Here is a 19,502-nt window from a genome sequence, read left to right as displayed (position 1 = left end):
TGTTGAAAACTACCTTTACATGTAATTGGAGAAAAATTCAAAATTTTTGAAAATGAATGTGAGCTCATAGGGAAGAGGAAGTGAATTACTATTCCATTTGTATTGCCAGTGTTTTATACAGAATAAGCATTTCATAAGAGCCTTATTCATTCATTGAAATTATCTAAGAGTCCACTGACTCTTAGTTCATAGACCCCTAGGTATTTATCTGGATGAACTTCTATATAACAATCTCATCATTCTGTCTTTTTTTTAAATCCCAAAGGAAAAGTTACTGATAGAAATCAGTACATGTTAAATATCATATTAAAATAAACTCATCATTCAAGTCTTCCAAGTTGATTGTGGAACCTGACGAACATACAACATGTGAGTTCTTCATCCCAAATTCATATCATCTTAAATTTCATGAGAGCTGCCTCTATGGCTTTATCTGTCTTTGATAAAAAAAAAATATTAAACATCACAGAACTAAGGACAGATCCCAGAGTACCCCTCCACAAGACCCCTTTTGAAGTTGTCATTGATTGAGTCTGGTTATTCAGCCAGCTATGAATCTACCTATCCTACGTTTCTTTAATCTATCAGAAGAATAGTGTGAGAGACCTTAACAAAAAGCTTTACTTTTGCATTACTGTGTAACCCTCACAAGTATTTAGATATCTGGTATAGTTACATAAAGACAAACTTTTTGATAATGGTGATGATGATGACGATAATGGCTAGCATTTGCTAAAGGTTTATAAAGCACTCTACAATCATTGCTTCATTTTATCCTCACCACTCTGGGAAGTATATACTATTATTTGTTCCATTTTGCAGATGATGAAACTAAGGCTTACAGAGGTTAACTGATTCTCCAGGATCACACAGCCATTAAGTATCTGAGGGAGAATTTGGACTGAAATATTTCTATTTACAAATCCGAACTCTATCCATTTCATTCTCCAGTAACGCTAGTTGCACAGGACAGAGAATAAATCATTGCCTCTCATGCAATAATACTTTTTAATGTAGTTCTAACTTTAGAGGGAAAAGATTCCAAATCTTCAGATCTAAAAAGAATATATGGAGATGATTTTGCTCCAATTCCAGCAAAACATCAAAGTAACTTTTCAGTAGCTTTGATATTCTCGAATTGATCACACCAGAAGAAAAATTAATTACTTGGTCTTTGTCTGACTCCTATAGTTCCAAGTAAGGCACTGTCTTCACAGAAGGTGCTAAATACAGGTTATATGAAGACCAAAGGCTTGCAATTCTAAGAATCCAATCCTAGTTTTGGTGGTCATCTTGATCACAAGAGCCTTTTCTACTCACTATATTCCTAATGAATCTGGGCCTTTCCCAAATGCCAAGACTATTTAAATGATCTGAGTCACTTGCTAAGAGGTGCTATTCCATGGAGATGCTTCACTGATACAGCTCAACATTCTAGGAGAGGTCCTAGCTATTAATTTTCAATAAATCAAAAAATTCTTAAAAGTCTATTGTATGGGGGCGGCTAGGTGGCGCAGTGGATAGAGCACCGGCCCTGGAGTCAGGAGTACCTGAGTTCAAATCCAGCCTCAGACACTTAATAATTACCTAGCTGTGTGGCCTTGGGCAAGCCACTTAACCCCATTGCCTAGCAAAAACCTAAAAAAAAAAGTCTATTTTATGACAGTCACTGTGCTATGGAAGAAGACTGCCATGAAAGAAAGGTAGTTTGCATTCTTTTAGGGAAAAAAGCATGCAAATAGACAAGCATATATGAAAGAAACAGAATTGTGGATAGGGTGGAAATACTAGTAGAAGGGAAACTCAGGGATTAAGAAATGCCTTGAGGAGGAGCTGGCCTTAGTGCTGAAGTATGGAGAAAACTAAATCTTCTAGGAGATAGGAGTGAGGACGAAGAAACAGCAGGAACAGGGGATAGATAACCTGTGTAAAAGTTCATCAATGAAAAGCTGTATTCAAAGAAATACAAAGAAGGTCAGTTTGGCTAAACTAAAGAGCCATGAAGACTGAACCCAGAAAGAAAAGTCAGACCCATGTCGTCAGAGATTTCAAAGGCTAGGCAGAAGAAGGTCTGTTTGTTACTAAAGGCAAAAGGAGCCAGTGGAGGTTATTGAATGGGGGAATGGCATGATCAGAAGTGAGCATCCTCCTTTCAACAGAGTTGTAGGGGTGAGACTGAAGAGGAGAGAAATTACATGCAAGAGCACCTTTTAGGAGAATTCATAGTTTGCTGTATCATCAAATTCTCTGATTCCAACCTGGCTCATCTGTTGAATAACTTCATTCCCACTCCTACTACTATTACTATAATAATAATTTATGCTTCAGAATTATAATATCAAAAACCCTGGGAAGGTAGGTGTTATTGTTATCCACCTTTTTCCAATTGAGCCAATTGAGGCCAAAGGAGGTTAAGTGACTTGCCCTGGATTCCAGATCCAGAATTCTATCCACTATACTACCAACCTTAATCTCCTTTTTAACTACACCATTTGCCTCCTCCAATGAAAACTTTTAGAATCCATCATTATGTCTCTTTCTCTGACTAGTTTTCTCCATAATCTCAACTTGGTTCCCTTAGAATGGATCTCAAACCCCTCATCCAGCTTAGTCCTAAATGTTCAGCTACAGTATCCATGCCATGACCTAACTTTGGCCTTATTTTCTATTGCTGAAGTTACATGTTAATATATCTAGTGTTGAACTTTCCTACTGACAATCCAGCTTCCAATACTCATCCCAGTGTTTTAGACATATTGTCAAACTAAGAAGAAAAAAGAAAAAATACATCTGTATTTTTACAATCAATTCAGAATTAATGGTATTGTTCATGAATTCACATGCATAAAGTTGGAGATCTTGATCTAGGGAAAATTGCATAAGGTGGGAGAGAAATTCTAATTCAGGCACCAGCAGCTCCAGAAGGGTGACACCCTTTGGGACAAGTGATCATCACACAGCATAAAAAGATCAGGCCTACTCAAGTGCTATGATTGTTTATGCTTTTTTATTATTTATTGCAACACTGGGGGAGGATAAAAAAATTGAAGGCAAAGTTGTTGAAATTTGGGTCCTCAGTTCTGTCTCTGTTTTCTTTCACTGGGTCAGCTAGAAGACAAAAAAAATATAAGTAAAAAATGATTTTGAAACTTGCAACAATTTCATTTTTCCTAATTACATGTGAAGATAATTTTTTTAAATTTTGAGTTCCATATTCTTTTCCTTCTTCTCACCCACCCCTAGACAGTAAGTAGTTTGATATGCCATAAATTGCAATCATGCATAGCATATTCATCTTGTTGTAAAAGACACAGATCAAAAGAAAAAGAAAAATTGTATATGTCAATCATCATTCATAAAATATCAGCTTCTTTGGAGATAGATAGATAGCATTTTTCATCATGAGTCCTTTGGAATTGCCTTGGATCATTGCATTGCTAAAAATAGCTAAGTTATTCATAGTAGAATATCATATGATATACTGCTAATACTATGCACAATCCTTTCCTTGTTCTATTCATTTCATTTTGTATCAGTTTATGTAAGGCCACCTTTTTCTGAGAGCCCTGTTAGCAATTCTCAAGGCACAATAGTATTTCATCACAGTTAAATACATTTTTTTCAGTCATCTCCCACTTGATGGACATCCCCTCAATTTCAAATCTTTGCCTCCAAAAGAAAGAACTACTATAAATATTTTTACCAATCTAACTGGGATAGATAAGTCTAACTGGGATAAAGACATAATAATGGAATTGCTGAATAAAATGGTATGCACATTTTTTTAATTTTGGTTTTTAAAAATAAGTTTAATATTTTACCCATTGGAAAAATACATTAATCTCTTTGGTTTTTCCCTCACCAACTTTTCCCAATATATCCTCTCTGCACCCCTTCTTACAGAGACATTCTTTATATTGGCAATTTTAAAAAGTTCAACTAAAGTAACACGTCTACTAAGACCGATTCTAGTGCAGGGTTCCATTGGCAATCTCACTTCCTCTACAAAAAAGGTCTCTCCTTATTCAAAGGGAATGGATTGACTGATTGAATCTAAAATAAAGTACAAAGCACCAAGGAATTCAACAAGTACAAAGAAAACATTTCTCCTTAAAAATCTGGAATTTGAAGTGGACAATTTCTTCCTGACATAAGAAAGCCTAAATAAATTTTATGCTCCTGACTTGGATATTAGTACAATGCTACATCATAGAGTACAGTAAGATTCAGTACAAATCAGATCCCCTTCAGCCTCCATCCTGAGAGGGATGATTTATCATTGATCACAATATATACGGCTACTCAATAAAGGTAGTTTGATGGTGTAGAGTTGAATTCAGACTCCAGTATTGCCCATAGAGTACTGGACATTCAGGCAATAAATTTGGATTAGTATCCTGCCTCTGACATTTATCATCAAATTATTTACACTCTATTATGATTGGGAAATATGTTAATGAGAAGGGTCCTGCAAAGTTGAAATCCCAGATTTTGATATAGTAACCTATTACCAAAGAGAATTACCTGAAATGTTGGTGGTGTCGTGTCCATCTGATGTTTAAGCTAAGGCAGCTTGGGCTGCAGCAACCAGTTTGGGACCCTGCATACAAAGACATCACACGTGTTAAAAAAAAAAAAAGACAGAGGATTCAAACCCCAGGTCTCTGAAAGAAGACTCTGAAGATTATCCTTTACCCTTAAATATACAAAAACATTCCAATCAAGGGATATAGGATGATATTTGTGCAAAAACATCCTGGAATATTGGATTTCTACAAAAAGAAAAGATGCCAATATTCATCTGGTTTTGAAGCTATAGAAAAGTCTCTCCTGTGAAAGATTCAATGTCTTTTGTTGAGTCCTAGATGATGGCAAAACTTAGAGGAGCAAAGGCTAGATGTTATATGGAGAAGCAGTGAATTCTTCTCCCTCCAGGTCTTCAAGTGGAGCATGCATGACAAATTTTCATGTAGGGAAGAGAAAAGATTCTCTTGTAGTTAGAGTTTGGATGATATCAGGAATTCTTAAATAGTTTTAATATTGATAATAGTTTTCCAAAATAATTGGTTTCCTTGTCACTGGTGCACATTTAATTTTGTGCATTTCCAAAACATTATTCTTAGAAGGGATCCATGAGATTCAACAGCCTACCAAAAAGGTTCATGAAGCAAAGAAGCTTGAGAACTCCTAGCCTAGATGGTCTATGGGATCCCTTCCAAACCTACGATTCTAGATTTAGTGCTTGAGTGAAACCAAGGCTGTGCACAAACATTGAGATTGGACTGAGTTAAAGTCTGGTCCTTTTCAAAAAGATGACCCACTAAAGAAATTTTCATATTAAGTCTTATGCATGTCTGATACATAGGAGATGGAGAGACTGAAAATCATTTGACAAGTGAAAGAAACCATTGGAAAATTAAAAATACAAAGGTGCAACAAATTGAAGCATTCATTGGATATAGAATATTTTAGTCAAATGGAAAAAGGGAATAAGTGATTGTTTTAAAAATGGCCAGGGGTGTTAGCCTTGAAGGAAGCTAAGGTAGGAAACCTAAGCACTCCTGACCAAGCCCTCATTTGAGGTCTCATCAAGAACCCCCAAAGATCAAAGTATTTAAAAGAAAAAAAAAGTTCATACATCTTCAGTAAAGCAGGCTTCCTGATTATCTGCTTTGCAGCACTTGTCCACAAATGCAGTAAAATCAGTAACGACACTCTTGAGTTGCTCATCAGTGATCTTGGGCTTGTGTTTCACGAGTTCCACAAGGACACTATGAAAGAATGAAAGAAAACAGACATGGATGTGAAATGTGAGGAGCAACCATGCTGGCCTGCCATGCATCATCTAACTCTACTTGTAGTCACACATCAGAGGGGAGGTGCTGACATTGAAGCCTGAAGTTTGCAGAAAGATGTGAATAGAGATGAGCCTTTTGAAGGACCTAGCACATTTCCCTGCCTCTCTCTTCAGGGATCCAAGACATCTTCTCATAGGTTTCATCGCATTTAACCAGGGAGAGATGTTTCTTTAGTTTGCATTATCTAGAACGACTGATCTACCACATAGTGATTTCGCTCTCTCTTTAACTCTATTTTGTAGGGTAATAAACTTAGATAGGGGCTAGGTGCTATTATGGATACATTGTTGGACTTGAAGTCAAGAAGACTGTCTTAGACTCTCACTAGTTGTGTGACCCTGGGCTAGTTACTTCATCCTTTTCAGCCTGTTTTTTCAACTGTAAAATGAGGTTCATAATAGCCCTTCCTTCTCAGGGTTGTTGTATCAAATGAAACTATATCCATGAAGCAATTTAGAAATCTTAAAGTACTATATAAAGAATAATAGCTATTAATTGCTTTTAGATTCTAATTAGTTAGTCATTTGTCCCATAAGTTTATTCTGAGTGGCTTTACCTGGATTACTTTCTAAATACTTTTCCATAACAGATTCCTGCCCTACAACAGACAGATTTACTCATGCTATTAGTAGAATTCATTTTCATTCTCTCAGAGGAAAGAGACATGTTTGAGGAAAAGCAAGAGACCCAATGCTCCTTACCCTTGCTTCTTGTTCTGTTTCTCCTCTTCAGGTAGTGTGCAAAGGTCAGCATGGAAGGTGAATGTGTCTGCAGAAAATGGCTTGCCTTCATAGGTATCATCAGGTCCCAAGTCACTAAAGCAGGGCCTGCGGTTCACTAAGGAGGCCTTGCAACATTTGGTGATTTTGTCACTCACTGGTGTCTTCTCATGTTGACGGCACAGTTTGTCAAGTACAATAGCCAGCTAAAGAAGAAAGAAAAAAATCAGGTGAATTCATCAAATAAAGAGGGTGAACATATTACCACTTTAAGTGACTGAATTAAATTGTTATTCTGAAGTTCAACCTTAATCATTGCCCCAATATAATTTCAGCCATTGAATTTTGAAGCTGCAGCTCCATGAGCAAATAGAAGCTCCTGGAATTATAGGGTTTTAAAAATAAATCAATTAAGATTTTTTTTATTTGGAATTTATGTCGGTGTTCTATTTAAGATGAAGAGTAACTCATATTTATATAGGACATTCCTCTACCTCAGTTTTTTATTGGTATTTCAAAGTAAACTAACAACAATAGTATTAAAGTAGAAAAGAAAAGAAAAACTCACATAGCCCTCAGCACAGCCCATTTTTTCTTGGTCACTGAGTTTACAGCATTTAGTTCCAACTTTTGCTAAGTGGTGTGCAAGGTTGAGTATTGTTGGGGTTGACACTTGAGGGGCTTTCTTGGTATAACGGACCAGCAATCTGTAATTACATTGTTCCAAATATTTCTAGTCAGACAAATAATCATTTTTGAATAGCATAATAATATGATTAAAAACCTGTCAAACAACATGCGACAACCCAGAGTCAGCTTGACATCATTAGTCTGAGCATCCCTGGCTGTCAATAATAGCCCTTCCATTTTTTCTTCCTCTATTGACCTCCACTGTCCTCATGGCCTCCACCACTCATTCATACTACCCCATACTATATTTTTCATAAGTCTGACAAGCTCATTTTATGAGATTTCATAAGGCCCTCAATGATGTTCATATTTCAAATGATGGGAGTTTCCCAAATAATAATCTGCCATATTAACTCTTTAGTTTCTACCTTCTCTTGATATTCTAAAAGTTTAACTCTCCAATACAAAGAATAGTCAATACATTCATTCTATTTGCATTTCAAATGGTGTCCCAAACCTCATATTTCACTGAGCAAGTATGACCTTCTTTGTTCTGTTGTTTTCTTTCATAGGTTTTTTTTTTTAGCATTTGATCACTTCACCTTTCAAGTTTCAAATTTCCATGATGAAAGTTGGGTAGAAAGTTGAGGTTTAGACTTGGAAAGGATCTTGGAGACCAATGAGGACAACACCCACATCTTACAGAGAAGGAAACTGAATCCTAGTGACTTGCCCAAGACTAGACACTAGTGAGTGTCAGTCAGGCCAAAACCAAATATCAAACTCAAATCTTCCTGGCTTCAAGCTGCATCAGTCTATGAGTAATAATAAACTGGTAAACAGTCCAAATGCTGCTCTTGTAACTCCAAAGTATTCAAAGAGGCACTTTGTAAAGTTAAACTTAATATATATATATATATATATATATATATATATATATATATATATACATATATATATATACATATATATATACATGTACATATATATGTATATATACATTATAAATATAAATATAAAAGCCTTTTATAAGAATCAGTCCTTTCTTCCTATTAAACCCTAAATTTTAAAAAACAGATCAAACAGGATCATCCCACTTACGCATTTTCAAAACCATATTCTCCAACTTTCTCAAAAAGAGCACAGTTATCCTTGACTAAATTGTTGCTTTCATCAATAACATTTTTTCGATGATCAGCCTGAAAGAAAATAAAGTGGTGTTTAGTTTAGAAATCATTTTAGAATTAGCCCTCAACAGTCATTCCCTCAAGCTCATATGAAAGCATAACAAGGTTTTTCAAGAACAATCCAATTCTGATGCTTAATGACACCCCTCACCCCCCTCACCCCTGCTCAAGAAAACTCCAAAATTGAGTCTCTCTTCAATTGCACCTCTCAGAATGTTTTTCTTCATTTGCAATGAAATGGGAAAAAATAGCAACCTTCTCCTTTGACAAAGAGCTATACTAGACTGAGAGAGTCTCATTTTCAACTTTCTCATCTCTAGGGCAAGTCTTCTTTATTCTTTTAAACATTGTTCACAACAACCTGATCTGAAAGTCCAAAATGAGATGAGTCACAAGGTCCAATTAACATTCATAAGACTTCACTTTTCCTCCCTTTCTTTTTCATATACTGTGTTGTCATTTCCAAATCAAGTAATCCAGAACACATAGCATCATAGGAAAGTAGCTTGATTTTTTTGCTTTCTGATGAGAGACCTACCACTTTGGCATAGCAGGTAGGAGGGTCAGCTGTGGCACAGCACTCCTCAAGTGTACTTTCATAGTCCTTAGCAAGTCTTAGATGTGTGGTCACAGCAAGCTCAGGGTGTCTTCTTGCACTGTCATACAAATAGCTTAAAAAAAAAGATCAATGGATGTGAACATGGTAAGGAATAGGACTGGTCCCCAGTCCTGGTCCCCTACTCCTCTATCCTAAGTTTCCATGAACTTTTGTAAAATTACAACCAAAAAATTTTCTGAGATAAAATCATTTAGACTTCACTGATTTTGATAGATTCACCAGATGGTGTTAAATTGTCCTTTTTTTTTTCAAAAATGAGTTGTGTACAACCCTATTGTTTATTACAACATCCCAGTGTCCCATCACTTATAGGACTTAATTCCATGCTACCTTCTATTATTACTTATTGGTCCCATGTCTAGATGGCTATCAACTTCTCTATTAGTCTGTACTTTCCTGGAAATTTAACATTCTAACTTTTATTTCTTAGTATCCCTGGCCTTGCCTTCTCAGAGTATAATATGGACTCAACAAATATTTTTTTAATGGATGAGATTGAATAAATGGATGTATGGATGACTGGATACATGGTTAGATTAAGAATAGTTCAACAGACAAGAGACAATATAAAGCTTCCCTTTGTTCCCTAATGAATGAATTAATGATAATATAATCCTACCTCAAGGGCACAAAGGGAGTAGTTTCAAAACTGAAAGAGCCCTTTGAGGGTCTTTCTACTCCTCCAACCAATACATATCCAAAACTATCTTTAAATCTTCTATGGGCCAAGCAGGGTAATTATGACTTCCTGCCATCATTGCTCTCTTCTTAAGATTGGGAAAAAAGAGAGTATATTTCACAGAGCCAAAACTGAGGTATAATTACCCTGAAGTTGCAGATTCATTGTCTTAGATTCCTATGACCAAATACATCAGAAGACAGAAAGAAGTTTTGTCTCTATTTATGCCTAAAGGTCTTTGGAGAGGAATATGATGCAGAAGAAGGAAAAGGCAAGGTAGAGTCAACAGCTCTACAAAGGTAAAGCAAGTAGAGTAACAGGAAAAATTATATTATGTATATGAAAGATGCTCAAAGGTAAGATTAAAAGCTTAATTACTTGGCTAAGAAAAGATCTTTTGCCTCTTTGTAGTTTACACAAGCCTCCTTGTTGTTTATATATTCATCTTCGAATTTAGGAAGGTTTTCAGGAATCTTATCATTCTCCAAATCTGCAATGCACTGGGTCTTCTCTATTACAGACAAGTCACAACAATCTGAGAGTTTGGTAGAGATTGCATTTTTATTGTTGCAAATATATTCAGAAAGAGCCACCTACAAGTGTAAGGAAGACAGAAATGATTCAACATAGGGATCAGTAGTCAAGGAATTCATAACCAACTTTGCCTTTCCCTTCTAAAATGTGCTGTAGACTCTTCCTCTCTTTAATAAACTGTCCTTCATTTCAACCCCTTCCTCTGAAGTTCTTTCCATGTGCTTGCAGCCTCAAAAAACTAACATTTACCTGAAGATATTTCTTTCCTGCCCTCCCTCTCCAGAATGAGATATCCCTTCTCTAATTCTTTTTCTCTTTCCCTCCCCCCCACCACCACCACACAGAATGGGCCAGGAGAGAATGGAGGGGTGGGAGTGTTGTTCTTGCCCCTTTGCTGCCACTTTCAGGTTCTTTCCTACCACCTACAATCACTGTTTTCCTTTGAAGTTTCACTCAGTGAGATGTATCCTCCTATCAGGAACCTAATGATATTGGCCTGCCTCACCAAAGTTATTCTCCCTCCTGTTTCTTGCACTTAGGTATTTGGTTGCATCACAAGACTCTCCCTACTCCTAGCCATCATCCTCTGGACTAATTTTTCCAAGAATTAGATCTATCCATGTCACTCCTCTACTTACTTAGAGGTTCTTAGAACCTCTAGCTGAATATACACACTTCTCTTATGTCCAAAGGGTTCCCCAGCCTATCTCCATTCTGCCTTGCTAGTCTTGCTACACTTTCCTCCTTTCCTCAAGCCCTCCTGTCTAAGAACACAATCCTTCTTTGTACTGGTTGGCCCCAGAGCCTCAATGCTCTGTCTCTCTCACCTCTACCTCTTAGTTTTCCTGGTATTTTTAGATACACTAAGAAGTTTCCCAATTCCCAATTCCCTCCTCAGATGACTTTCCATATAATTGGTATTTATCTTTGTACATTCACTACTTATTTACATGTTTTCTCCTCCCACCAGAATGTAAGCTCTTTGAGAACAGGGTCTATTGCTGTCCTTCTCTGCATCCATGATGTATCTGACTGATGGCTTAGAAGCTATATTTACCTTAGTCTCAAGTAGTTGGGTTTTTTTCTAAGATAACAAAAATAACAATAATAATTCTATTATGAACTAAATTTGGTAAAGGAAGTAATAGAGTTTTGGTGTGCTAGGAACCATAGGGTAAAGATACTGGAAATTTTTTTTTCAAAGTAGGGATCTGGGGAGGGGAGAGAATACTTAGAAAAACCTTATCTATTGTATTTCAACATATCCCTAATGACTTCTCTTACTTTGTAAAGCAACAAGTAATCACTAAGTGTTCTCCATGTACAAGGTACTATGGTAGACCCCAGGAATTCAATGTCAAAAAGTGCTTATCAGGGCAGCTAGGTGGTGCAGTGGATAGAGCACTGGCCTTGGAGTCAGGAGTACCTGAGTTCAAATCCAGCCTCAGACACTTAATAATTACCTAGCCGTGTGGCCTTGGGCAAGCCACTTAACCCCATTGCCTTGAAAAAATATTTTTAAAAAGTGCTTATCCTCTAAGAGCTTATACTCTACCTAGGGAGATAACAAATATATTCATATATAAGTATATAGAAATGTACAAGTCAATACATGCCATTTTCTGCTGGAACAAATAAGCAGCAGAGGAGATTCCAAATAGTCTTCCTATAGAGAGGGGCACTTAAACTTAACCAACGGCCCAGAATATTGGTTCTTAATAATCCTTAATAATAATAATCCCTAATAATTCTTAACAATTCAACCAGTTGGCTGGATGGCTGACAGACTGAACTGAGGCTGGAAACAAACTAGGGATTCAAAATTATTCACTTTGAACCTCTGATTCTAAATTTATAAAACTTATATTTCAAAAAAACTCAGACAAGTATATTATAGAGAAGCTTATATAACAACAAGATGGGTAAATACCAGCAAATACTTACCCTGTCATCAGCACACTCCAACAGATCGCCATGACAACATTCCTTATGAATTTTGGCAAGATCATCTACTATTTTATGAAGTTCAGCAAATTCAATCTTAGGGAATTTCTGACTTAGTTTAGCTATGAGCCTAGAAAGAAAATTCACAAGATAAAATATTAGAATTTAAAACTTATATGAAAATTTCCTAGAAATTATTTTATAAATTGCCATAAAATTCTTGAATGAATTGACATATAAAAAATATTTGGAAAGTACAGTCAAATATGACAAAGGAATTAACTCTGAACTATCATCACCAACACCCTCACTGGTGTGAGGAACCTGAGTTCAATTCCAGTCTCAGATATTGATTAGCCATGTAACTCTGGGCAAGTCACTTAACCCCTATCTCCTCAACTCTTCATCTGCAAAATGAGAATAATATCATCTACCTTCCAGACTTCTTGTGAGGATAAAAATGAGCTAATATTTTTGAAAATACTTTATGATCAGTAAAGAAGGCAGATTGGTAATCATTAGGTTTTTCAATATAATCATAGAGCTAAAGGAGGCCTTCAAAAAGTAGCCACTCTATGAATCCTCCAGGAAATACTGCACCAAAACCTGTTCAGAATGCTGAATGATATATGATCCCCTGACTTCTAAGGACCTCTAAGAATAGAGAACCTTAAGTTTTGCATCTCTCACAAGAATTCTTAAGCATTCACACATACATACATATATATAGATAGATAGATTAGATGAGATAGAGATAGAGATAGAGACAGAGACAGAGATAGAGATAATAGAGAGAAGGAGAGGGAGAGACAGACAGAGACAGAGACAGAGACAGAGAGGGAGAGGGAGAGAGAGAGAGAGAGAGAGAGAGAGAGAGAGAGAGAGAGAGAGATGATAGAGAGGTAGAGATAGATAGATATAGATATTAGCCTGTATTGAGAAGTCAAGCTGATCAGAAAAATATCCTTGTCTTCTATTGTCTTCATTCAGTCCCAGGAAATAATTGCATAGAATGCTTATCAAGGGTCTGTCTGGTCTGTTTAAAGACTCACTGTCTAGGTCTCACAAGAGGGAAATTTGGACTCAGGGGTTGGGGTGAGTTGATGGGAGTAGAAAAATGTTCCTTAGCTATGACTAGACTGGCATGTCTTAACTTAGTAGCTGACTTTGATTAAAATACCTTATTATTAAAAACCACTTCCATATATATTTCACCTGAATCCCACAATCCAAAGTAATATGACTAGTGTGCTATCTCTTTTTTTTTACAGACTTTACTTATGAAACTGTAATAGAATTGCCTGCCTTTTTAATTACAAGGACTAAAAGGGAAATTTTCGATTCTGAGATTATTACTTTGATCCTATATAATTCATTGATCCCATTTACAGGTAGTTGATTTTGTTCTCTAAACGCCTAAGTCATGTTTCTTAGTCTCTGAACTTAGTGCAGAAATGAACTGACTTGTAATGATTTAAGTTTAGAAATTCAATTTTCCTGTTAATCACTGTTCAATCATAGCCTCAAGGGATTCTGCTATCATTGGGAGATGAGGGTGAACATAAGGCCACATTTCCTTCAAGGATGTCTGGTTTTCTATCCAAAGAAATCTGACCCATTATCTTTTAACCTTGGAAGTGGATTCAAATAATGAACTTTTCTTAGTCATAGGAAAGAATAAGACCCTCATTTCCAATTTCCAATCAATCATATTATTTCCAGTACCTCAGCTATGAAAGCAATCATATTGTCCTTAATCCCATGATATCACCTACTCTTTTTCTAGTCTTTGTTCTATGCTTCTAAAAATGAGTTGGATCTTCAATTCTTTGTCTTTTGGCTAATCAAGGCAGTCATTAGACCCATTCTACTGACAGGTAATGCACTGTTAATAAAATGTTATATTTCTTGGAGAAAGTGCCAGTTTCCCTTTTAGTTGAATTTCACTTGTGAAAATTTTCTGAAGCTTTGGAAATGATCAAATTAGCACTAAAAAGTGGTGTTTGTATATGGATTGGAATCCCAATCCCTTTTTTCATATTTGTTTCTCCAACAAATACAAAGAGTTCTAGGCAATTATAACATAGAGACTTACCCAGCCTTGACAGCTCTCTCTCCAAACTCATCTAAACTGGAGCATCGGAATCTCTGCTTTGCCCCTGCATTCAATACTTTTTCTCTTAAAACAGAGATCTGTAAAAGGAAAAATGAACCTTTTCAAAAATAATTTTCTCTATTTTCATTAATATGAAAAATAAATTCCCCTCAAAGTCCTTACAAATTAATCTGACATTTTCTTCATAATTTAAGGGGAACCCTGGGTTCCATGAATGAGAGTCAGAGAGAGAGAGAGAGAGAGAGAGAGAGAGAGAGAGAGAGAGATTAATTTGTTTATAGATATATTTCAGTATTAACTCCCTTTGTAATCCTGTGTATTTCCTTTTATGCAATGAAAAATATAATTCAGAGAAGGGTTCATAGACTTCTATTATGCCCATGGGATCCATGACACAAAAGTTAAGGAATCTTCCTGATATGAATATGGAAGTGCTCACCCATCAATTGTAGGGTATGCACTTGGGCTTGTTTTGTTTTCTCAGTAACAGTGACAGATTTTTGGACTAAGCCCTTAAAGTTCACTTTGTCTCTTACGGCAAACGTGATATAATTAGAAGACAGTTATTAGATTTAGCAATGGCCATTACTAATCTCACCTCTCTCCCTCCCTCCCCACCCTTCCCTCTTTCTTTTTCTCTCTTTCAACCAGTACCTTGTCATTAAGGCATGTAGCTTTATCAGCACCTTGGCAACATTCTCTCACTGCCTCCCTATACCGATGAGCGTAGGCAAGGAGTGTTGGGGCATAGAAGTAGGGGTGTCTTCTGGCAACCTCATACAGGTAGCTGAAATTGGCAAAGAGAAACTGGTCATTTTTGGATAGCACCAAATATTAAATATCCTCCATCTCGTACTCTCATCATCCAGAACCCAGTAAATAACAGTTTACTCCTTCAAATGAACCTAACTAGGAATCGGTGTGTGTAAGACAACCACCACCAACAAGACCTGAGCCAAATGATATAAGCCCTCCTCTACCACCTCCCATCACTTGAGGCGTGAAGAGACAGACACCCTTAGAGGGAAGCAAAAAACTCAGAGAAGGCTATGTGCAGGAAGTAATTCACCAATCTTCATATCAAAGTTAACTTTCCCTACCAGCTCAGGACAGAATGCTCTTATTTCTACCTTGATGAAAATATCATAAATATTTTCAACTTTCTCTGATTCTACCATGTTTAGTATCCTAATTCTAGGTCTAGTTGAGAATGGGAAATTCAAAGCAGGAAAACTCCCTATCTCTCTGAAGATTGACCTTTTCAATAACATGATAGTCTTTGCCAAATTGCCCTGGGAACTAAAACTATGGAATTTTAGAACTTTGAAAGGGTTCAAAGACTATCTGATCCACTATCTTCATTTGATAGATGAGGAAACTGAGGCCCAAGGAGGTTAAATGACTTCCCCTTGCCAACAGGAAGTCACAGTGGATAAAGTAGTAAGATATGCTTGAAAAAGAGAGCTGTGTGACACTGAGTATAACACATAATTTCTGCCTGCTTCAGTTCCATCATCAAAAATGTGGAAATCATAACAAACTCTAACTGATTTGTTGTTGGAATTAAATAAAATACTGTTTGTAAATCCTTTAGCAGAGGACCTGTTTCACACAGTAAATTTTTCATCAATTCTTATTACCCATCCTCATCAGTTCCATACACCTACTATGTATGACCTAAGTTAGGGCTGCTGGACTTCTCCCCTGGCCCACCTAGCCCCTACTCTCACTTTCTGATTTCACTTACTATCCCAATACTTGGTTTTCGTTCTCCTGGAAGTTTTTGCACAGAGTTTCAGGCTCAGGGGCTACAATTTTAGGAAGTTCTGGGTGGTCATCTTTGTGGCTCAGGAAGCATTTATTTCTCTCAGGTTCCTCTTTAGCACAACAATCCGCCATTTCACCATATGTCTCCCGAAGACTTGCCACTTTACATAACTTATCACCTAAAAGTTGATGCTAGGACAAAAAACAAAGATGGTTAGTCACTTGCCCTTTTAAAGTGCTAAGCACACTTGATTTTCTTATATGGGTGGACCAAGACTCTGGAGTTAAGAACTTAGGAGAGGAAGTTGCTTTAACAGTCTTTTGTTCCTAATTTATCTGACTTTCTCTTAATTCAGACAATTCCTTGTTTTTTTTTAATGGGAGGGAATAATTTTGGCCTGGAATATGGATGAGAAATCCAGGAACAAAGAGAAAGAAATGAGTTTCTTGGAGTCGGGGGGGGGTGCATTATGATCTATCTGAAATTAAACAAAGAGAGGTCAAACTCAACAACAGAATCAATACTCACAAGGGATTTGCCACAATTTTCACCAGACTCATCAGCAGCACAGCCTTTTGCAAATTCTACAACCTCATTCACTAATTTAACATGATCTTCAAATGGGCATTTCTGGAGGTATTGAGAGAATATGACCAAGACTCTGAAACAAAGAGTTCTTATGGTTACTGAAAGCAAAGAAGAAATTTAAAATAAAACATTTCATGATAAAGGATTTGCTATGTTGAAGATCTCATTGCATCCCAAGGTTGACTAGAGGGCCAGCTATACTATGTCCATCTTGGCTAGTGTAACAAGGTCTTCTGAGGAAGAGACATGAGTGTCATGTGCCGCATAACTGAACCACTCTCACCACCTCCACATGCAGGTAGTGACAGCTCAGGACCCTGCACTCAAGAGTCCATGATGCTGAGTTCCAGTTAGGTGTAATGGGCAGCAGACAAATAGGGGGCCTTTGTAGGTCAGTACAGAATTTCCTCTGATGTATTTTTGAGCATGGAACTCAATATCTCCATGTGTACCTTTGAAGCTCAAGATTCTAGACCATAGTCCAAGAAAACTAGGATGAAATGTGATTAAAACAGGATGAAAAATAGGATCTTTTGAAAAGCAAACTCTTTTTCTAAGTTTTACATTTTTAGATAACTTATTTAAGTGACTGCAGCATTTAGGAACTTCATGATCCCATCCACAGGCTGTGAAATAATGCTGATACCAAAAGAACCATATTAAAAATTAATCACAAGCTGCCCTGTCTCTTGGGAAGGGCCCAAAGGAGATACTTAAAGTAGATTTATAAGTATGATTATGCCCTTTCATTTCTCATAGAGCATGCTCAATTGCCATCCTAGTAACCATGTGGAAATATGGAGTGCCTACCTCCAGTCATAAGTGACACCGGGGCTTCATAGGGGAAATGTTAAAAAATTTCTTTAATTGGCTATTAAGTTAGAAACCAATATCACCTGAATATGTGGGGAAAGGGACACACTATATAAAGTATAAAAGGATAATGTCAGAATCACTATTAATGAAGGAAAGGATCTGAATTTTCTATCATTGTACTTACAGGGCTTTCACATTCTCTTCACCCAAAGCTCTATATCGCTGGGCAATCTCACTCTGAGCTAGAAGTAAAACAAAAAACATTGAATATATATTTATATAAATATATGTGTAATTTAAACCACTGAGTGAAGAATCTGTCATCATTCTAGGCATAATTTATCTATCCGTCTGACTCAAAAGGTGGTACCTCTAACAGATCAGAAAAATCTTTGTAGAATAGTCAAATTCAGATCTTGAGAATTATTGAATGGCAAAGATACTGTTTGAATAGTTACTTGAACTTTACTGCTTCTTTTCTCCTTCTCAAATCTAAGACAGGATTTTTGTTTATTTAAGTCATTTTTAGTCATACCTGACCTTTCATGGTCTTTTGGAGAATTTTTTGACAAAGATACAGAAATATTTTTCCATTTCCTTTTCCAACTCAGTTTACAGAGGTAACAGAGGCAAAATAAATTAAATGATTAACATAGTCATTTAAACTAATAAATGATGAACTCAGATCTTCCAGATTCCAGGCTCAGCACTCTATTCTCCTAGATGCCAGAGTAGAATTAGGTCTTCCCTAGCTTTTTCAGAGGAATGATTGGAGATCTGACTGAGATGCAAGTGCTATAAACTCAAACTATAATAATAAAATTTATCTCATGGTTCTCAGGTTTTGAATGCTGAGGAAAAGTTGCTGAAATTCTAGTTGAAGAGATGGGAGAAATTCTGTCTTTGGGACTGTACAACTTTAGGAATTTATGGTGGCTACATTTTCTCCATCTTCAGAAGAAGATGAAAGAATCTCTTCTGTCCAGATCTTTGACAATATTAGACGTACTAATCATACTATATCAATACAATCATCCTGTTAATTATTTTTCACATCAAAATGAAAATATACATGATGGAACCACAAATTTCCAAAGATTCTATGTCCATGTAGACTATTTCTGCATTAAAAGAAATCATGAATAGAAAGATTCTTACGTGCATCTCGACGGAAGATTTCCCTGGAATGAACAGTGCTGGAGAGGACAATAAGGGAAATAAAGATGACCCACTTCATCTTGTCAATTGTTTGTGGGAATTGGTGGAGAAGGTAGGATGTTGAGAGGAGAAATGGACTAATATACTTTTTTTAACCGATAATTGTAGATTATTAACTTCTCATTTCATTTCCTCCCACTGATTACAAAATTCAGAATATTCTTGCCAAAACAGTGTTGGTCCAAATTCCTTGCACATGTTTGCCATCTGGAACTCTCTTCTCAAAAAGACCTTGTAAATTCATTAAACTTATGTAAAATACCTTATCAAATTATAAACAAGGATCTAAACTATTTGTACCTTTTATTCAGTACCATGTCCTTTATCCCAGATTGCCATTTGGACATTTTAGTTTGAGATAGTTGTAAAATTTTAACCAAACTAGAAGCTAGGTTGGAGAATTGCATGATAGGGATCCTAAGTTCAAAAATATACCTTGGCAAACCAGTCACAGTTTTGAACTTAATGGTAATGAGAAAGTGGGGAAAAAATTATTAAATGAAAAAGATGTTAGAGAGTTTCTATGCCATCCATTCCTACCTTTACTCAAGAAGTGCTGAAATTTGAAAAGTCCTCCTACGACCCAGAATTCAACAAATATAATCAAACCTAGAACATCTAGAATACAACTAAAAGGCCAAGAACTTTAAATCATCAGTCTCAGATCTGACCCTCAAAAGCAATTATCTTTCTCTAGTTCACTTTAATTCTTGACTTTGAATTCATTTTTCTCTGAAATGATAGGAGAAAATGCTTGAAATGATTAGTAGTAATAATGATCTTGGCAACATTGAGGTACAAATTAAAAATTTTAAGTGACATGATC

General features: G+C 36.3%; 1 protein-coding gene across 1 annotated transcript; it reads right to left on the bottom strand.

Annotated features, from left to right (window-relative positions):
* Positions 1–2,988: 2,988 nt before the first annotated feature.
* Positions 2,989–18,739, bottom strand: LOC141517443 (albumin-like). The gene is made up of 15 exons (XM_074228444.1): positions 18,617–18,739; positions 17,643–17,700; positions 16,583–16,715; positions 16,034–16,245; positions 14,941–15,073; positions 14,266–14,363; positions 12,171–12,300; positions 10,071–10,285; positions 8,933–9,065; positions 8,309–8,406; positions 7,146–7,284; positions 6,560–6,783; positions 5,639–5,771; positions 4,525–4,600; positions 2,989–3,108 (listed from the first exon to the last, which is right to left on the bottom strand). The coding sequence occupies exons 1-14, from the start codon at positions 18,693–18,695 to the stop codon at positions 4,559–4,561; spliced, it is 1,827 nt and encodes a 608-aa protein (XP_074084545.1). The 5' UTR covers positions 18,696–18,739; the 3' UTR covers positions 2,989–3,108; positions 4,525–4,558.
* Between the last annotated feature and the right edge of the window lie 763 nt (positions 18,740–19,502).

This window comes from Macrotis lagotis, chromosome 3, assembly GCF_037893015.1.
Source record: "Macrotis lagotis isolate mMagLag1 chromosome 3, bilby.v1.9.chrom.fasta, whole genome shotgun sequence".
NCBI classification, from domain to species: domain Eukaryota; kingdom Metazoa; phylum Chordata; class Mammalia; order Peramelemorphia; family Peramelidae; genus Macrotis; species Macrotis lagotis.
Note: the sequence above shows the minus strand (reverse complement) of the source record. Positions and strands in the feature narration are given on the sequence as shown.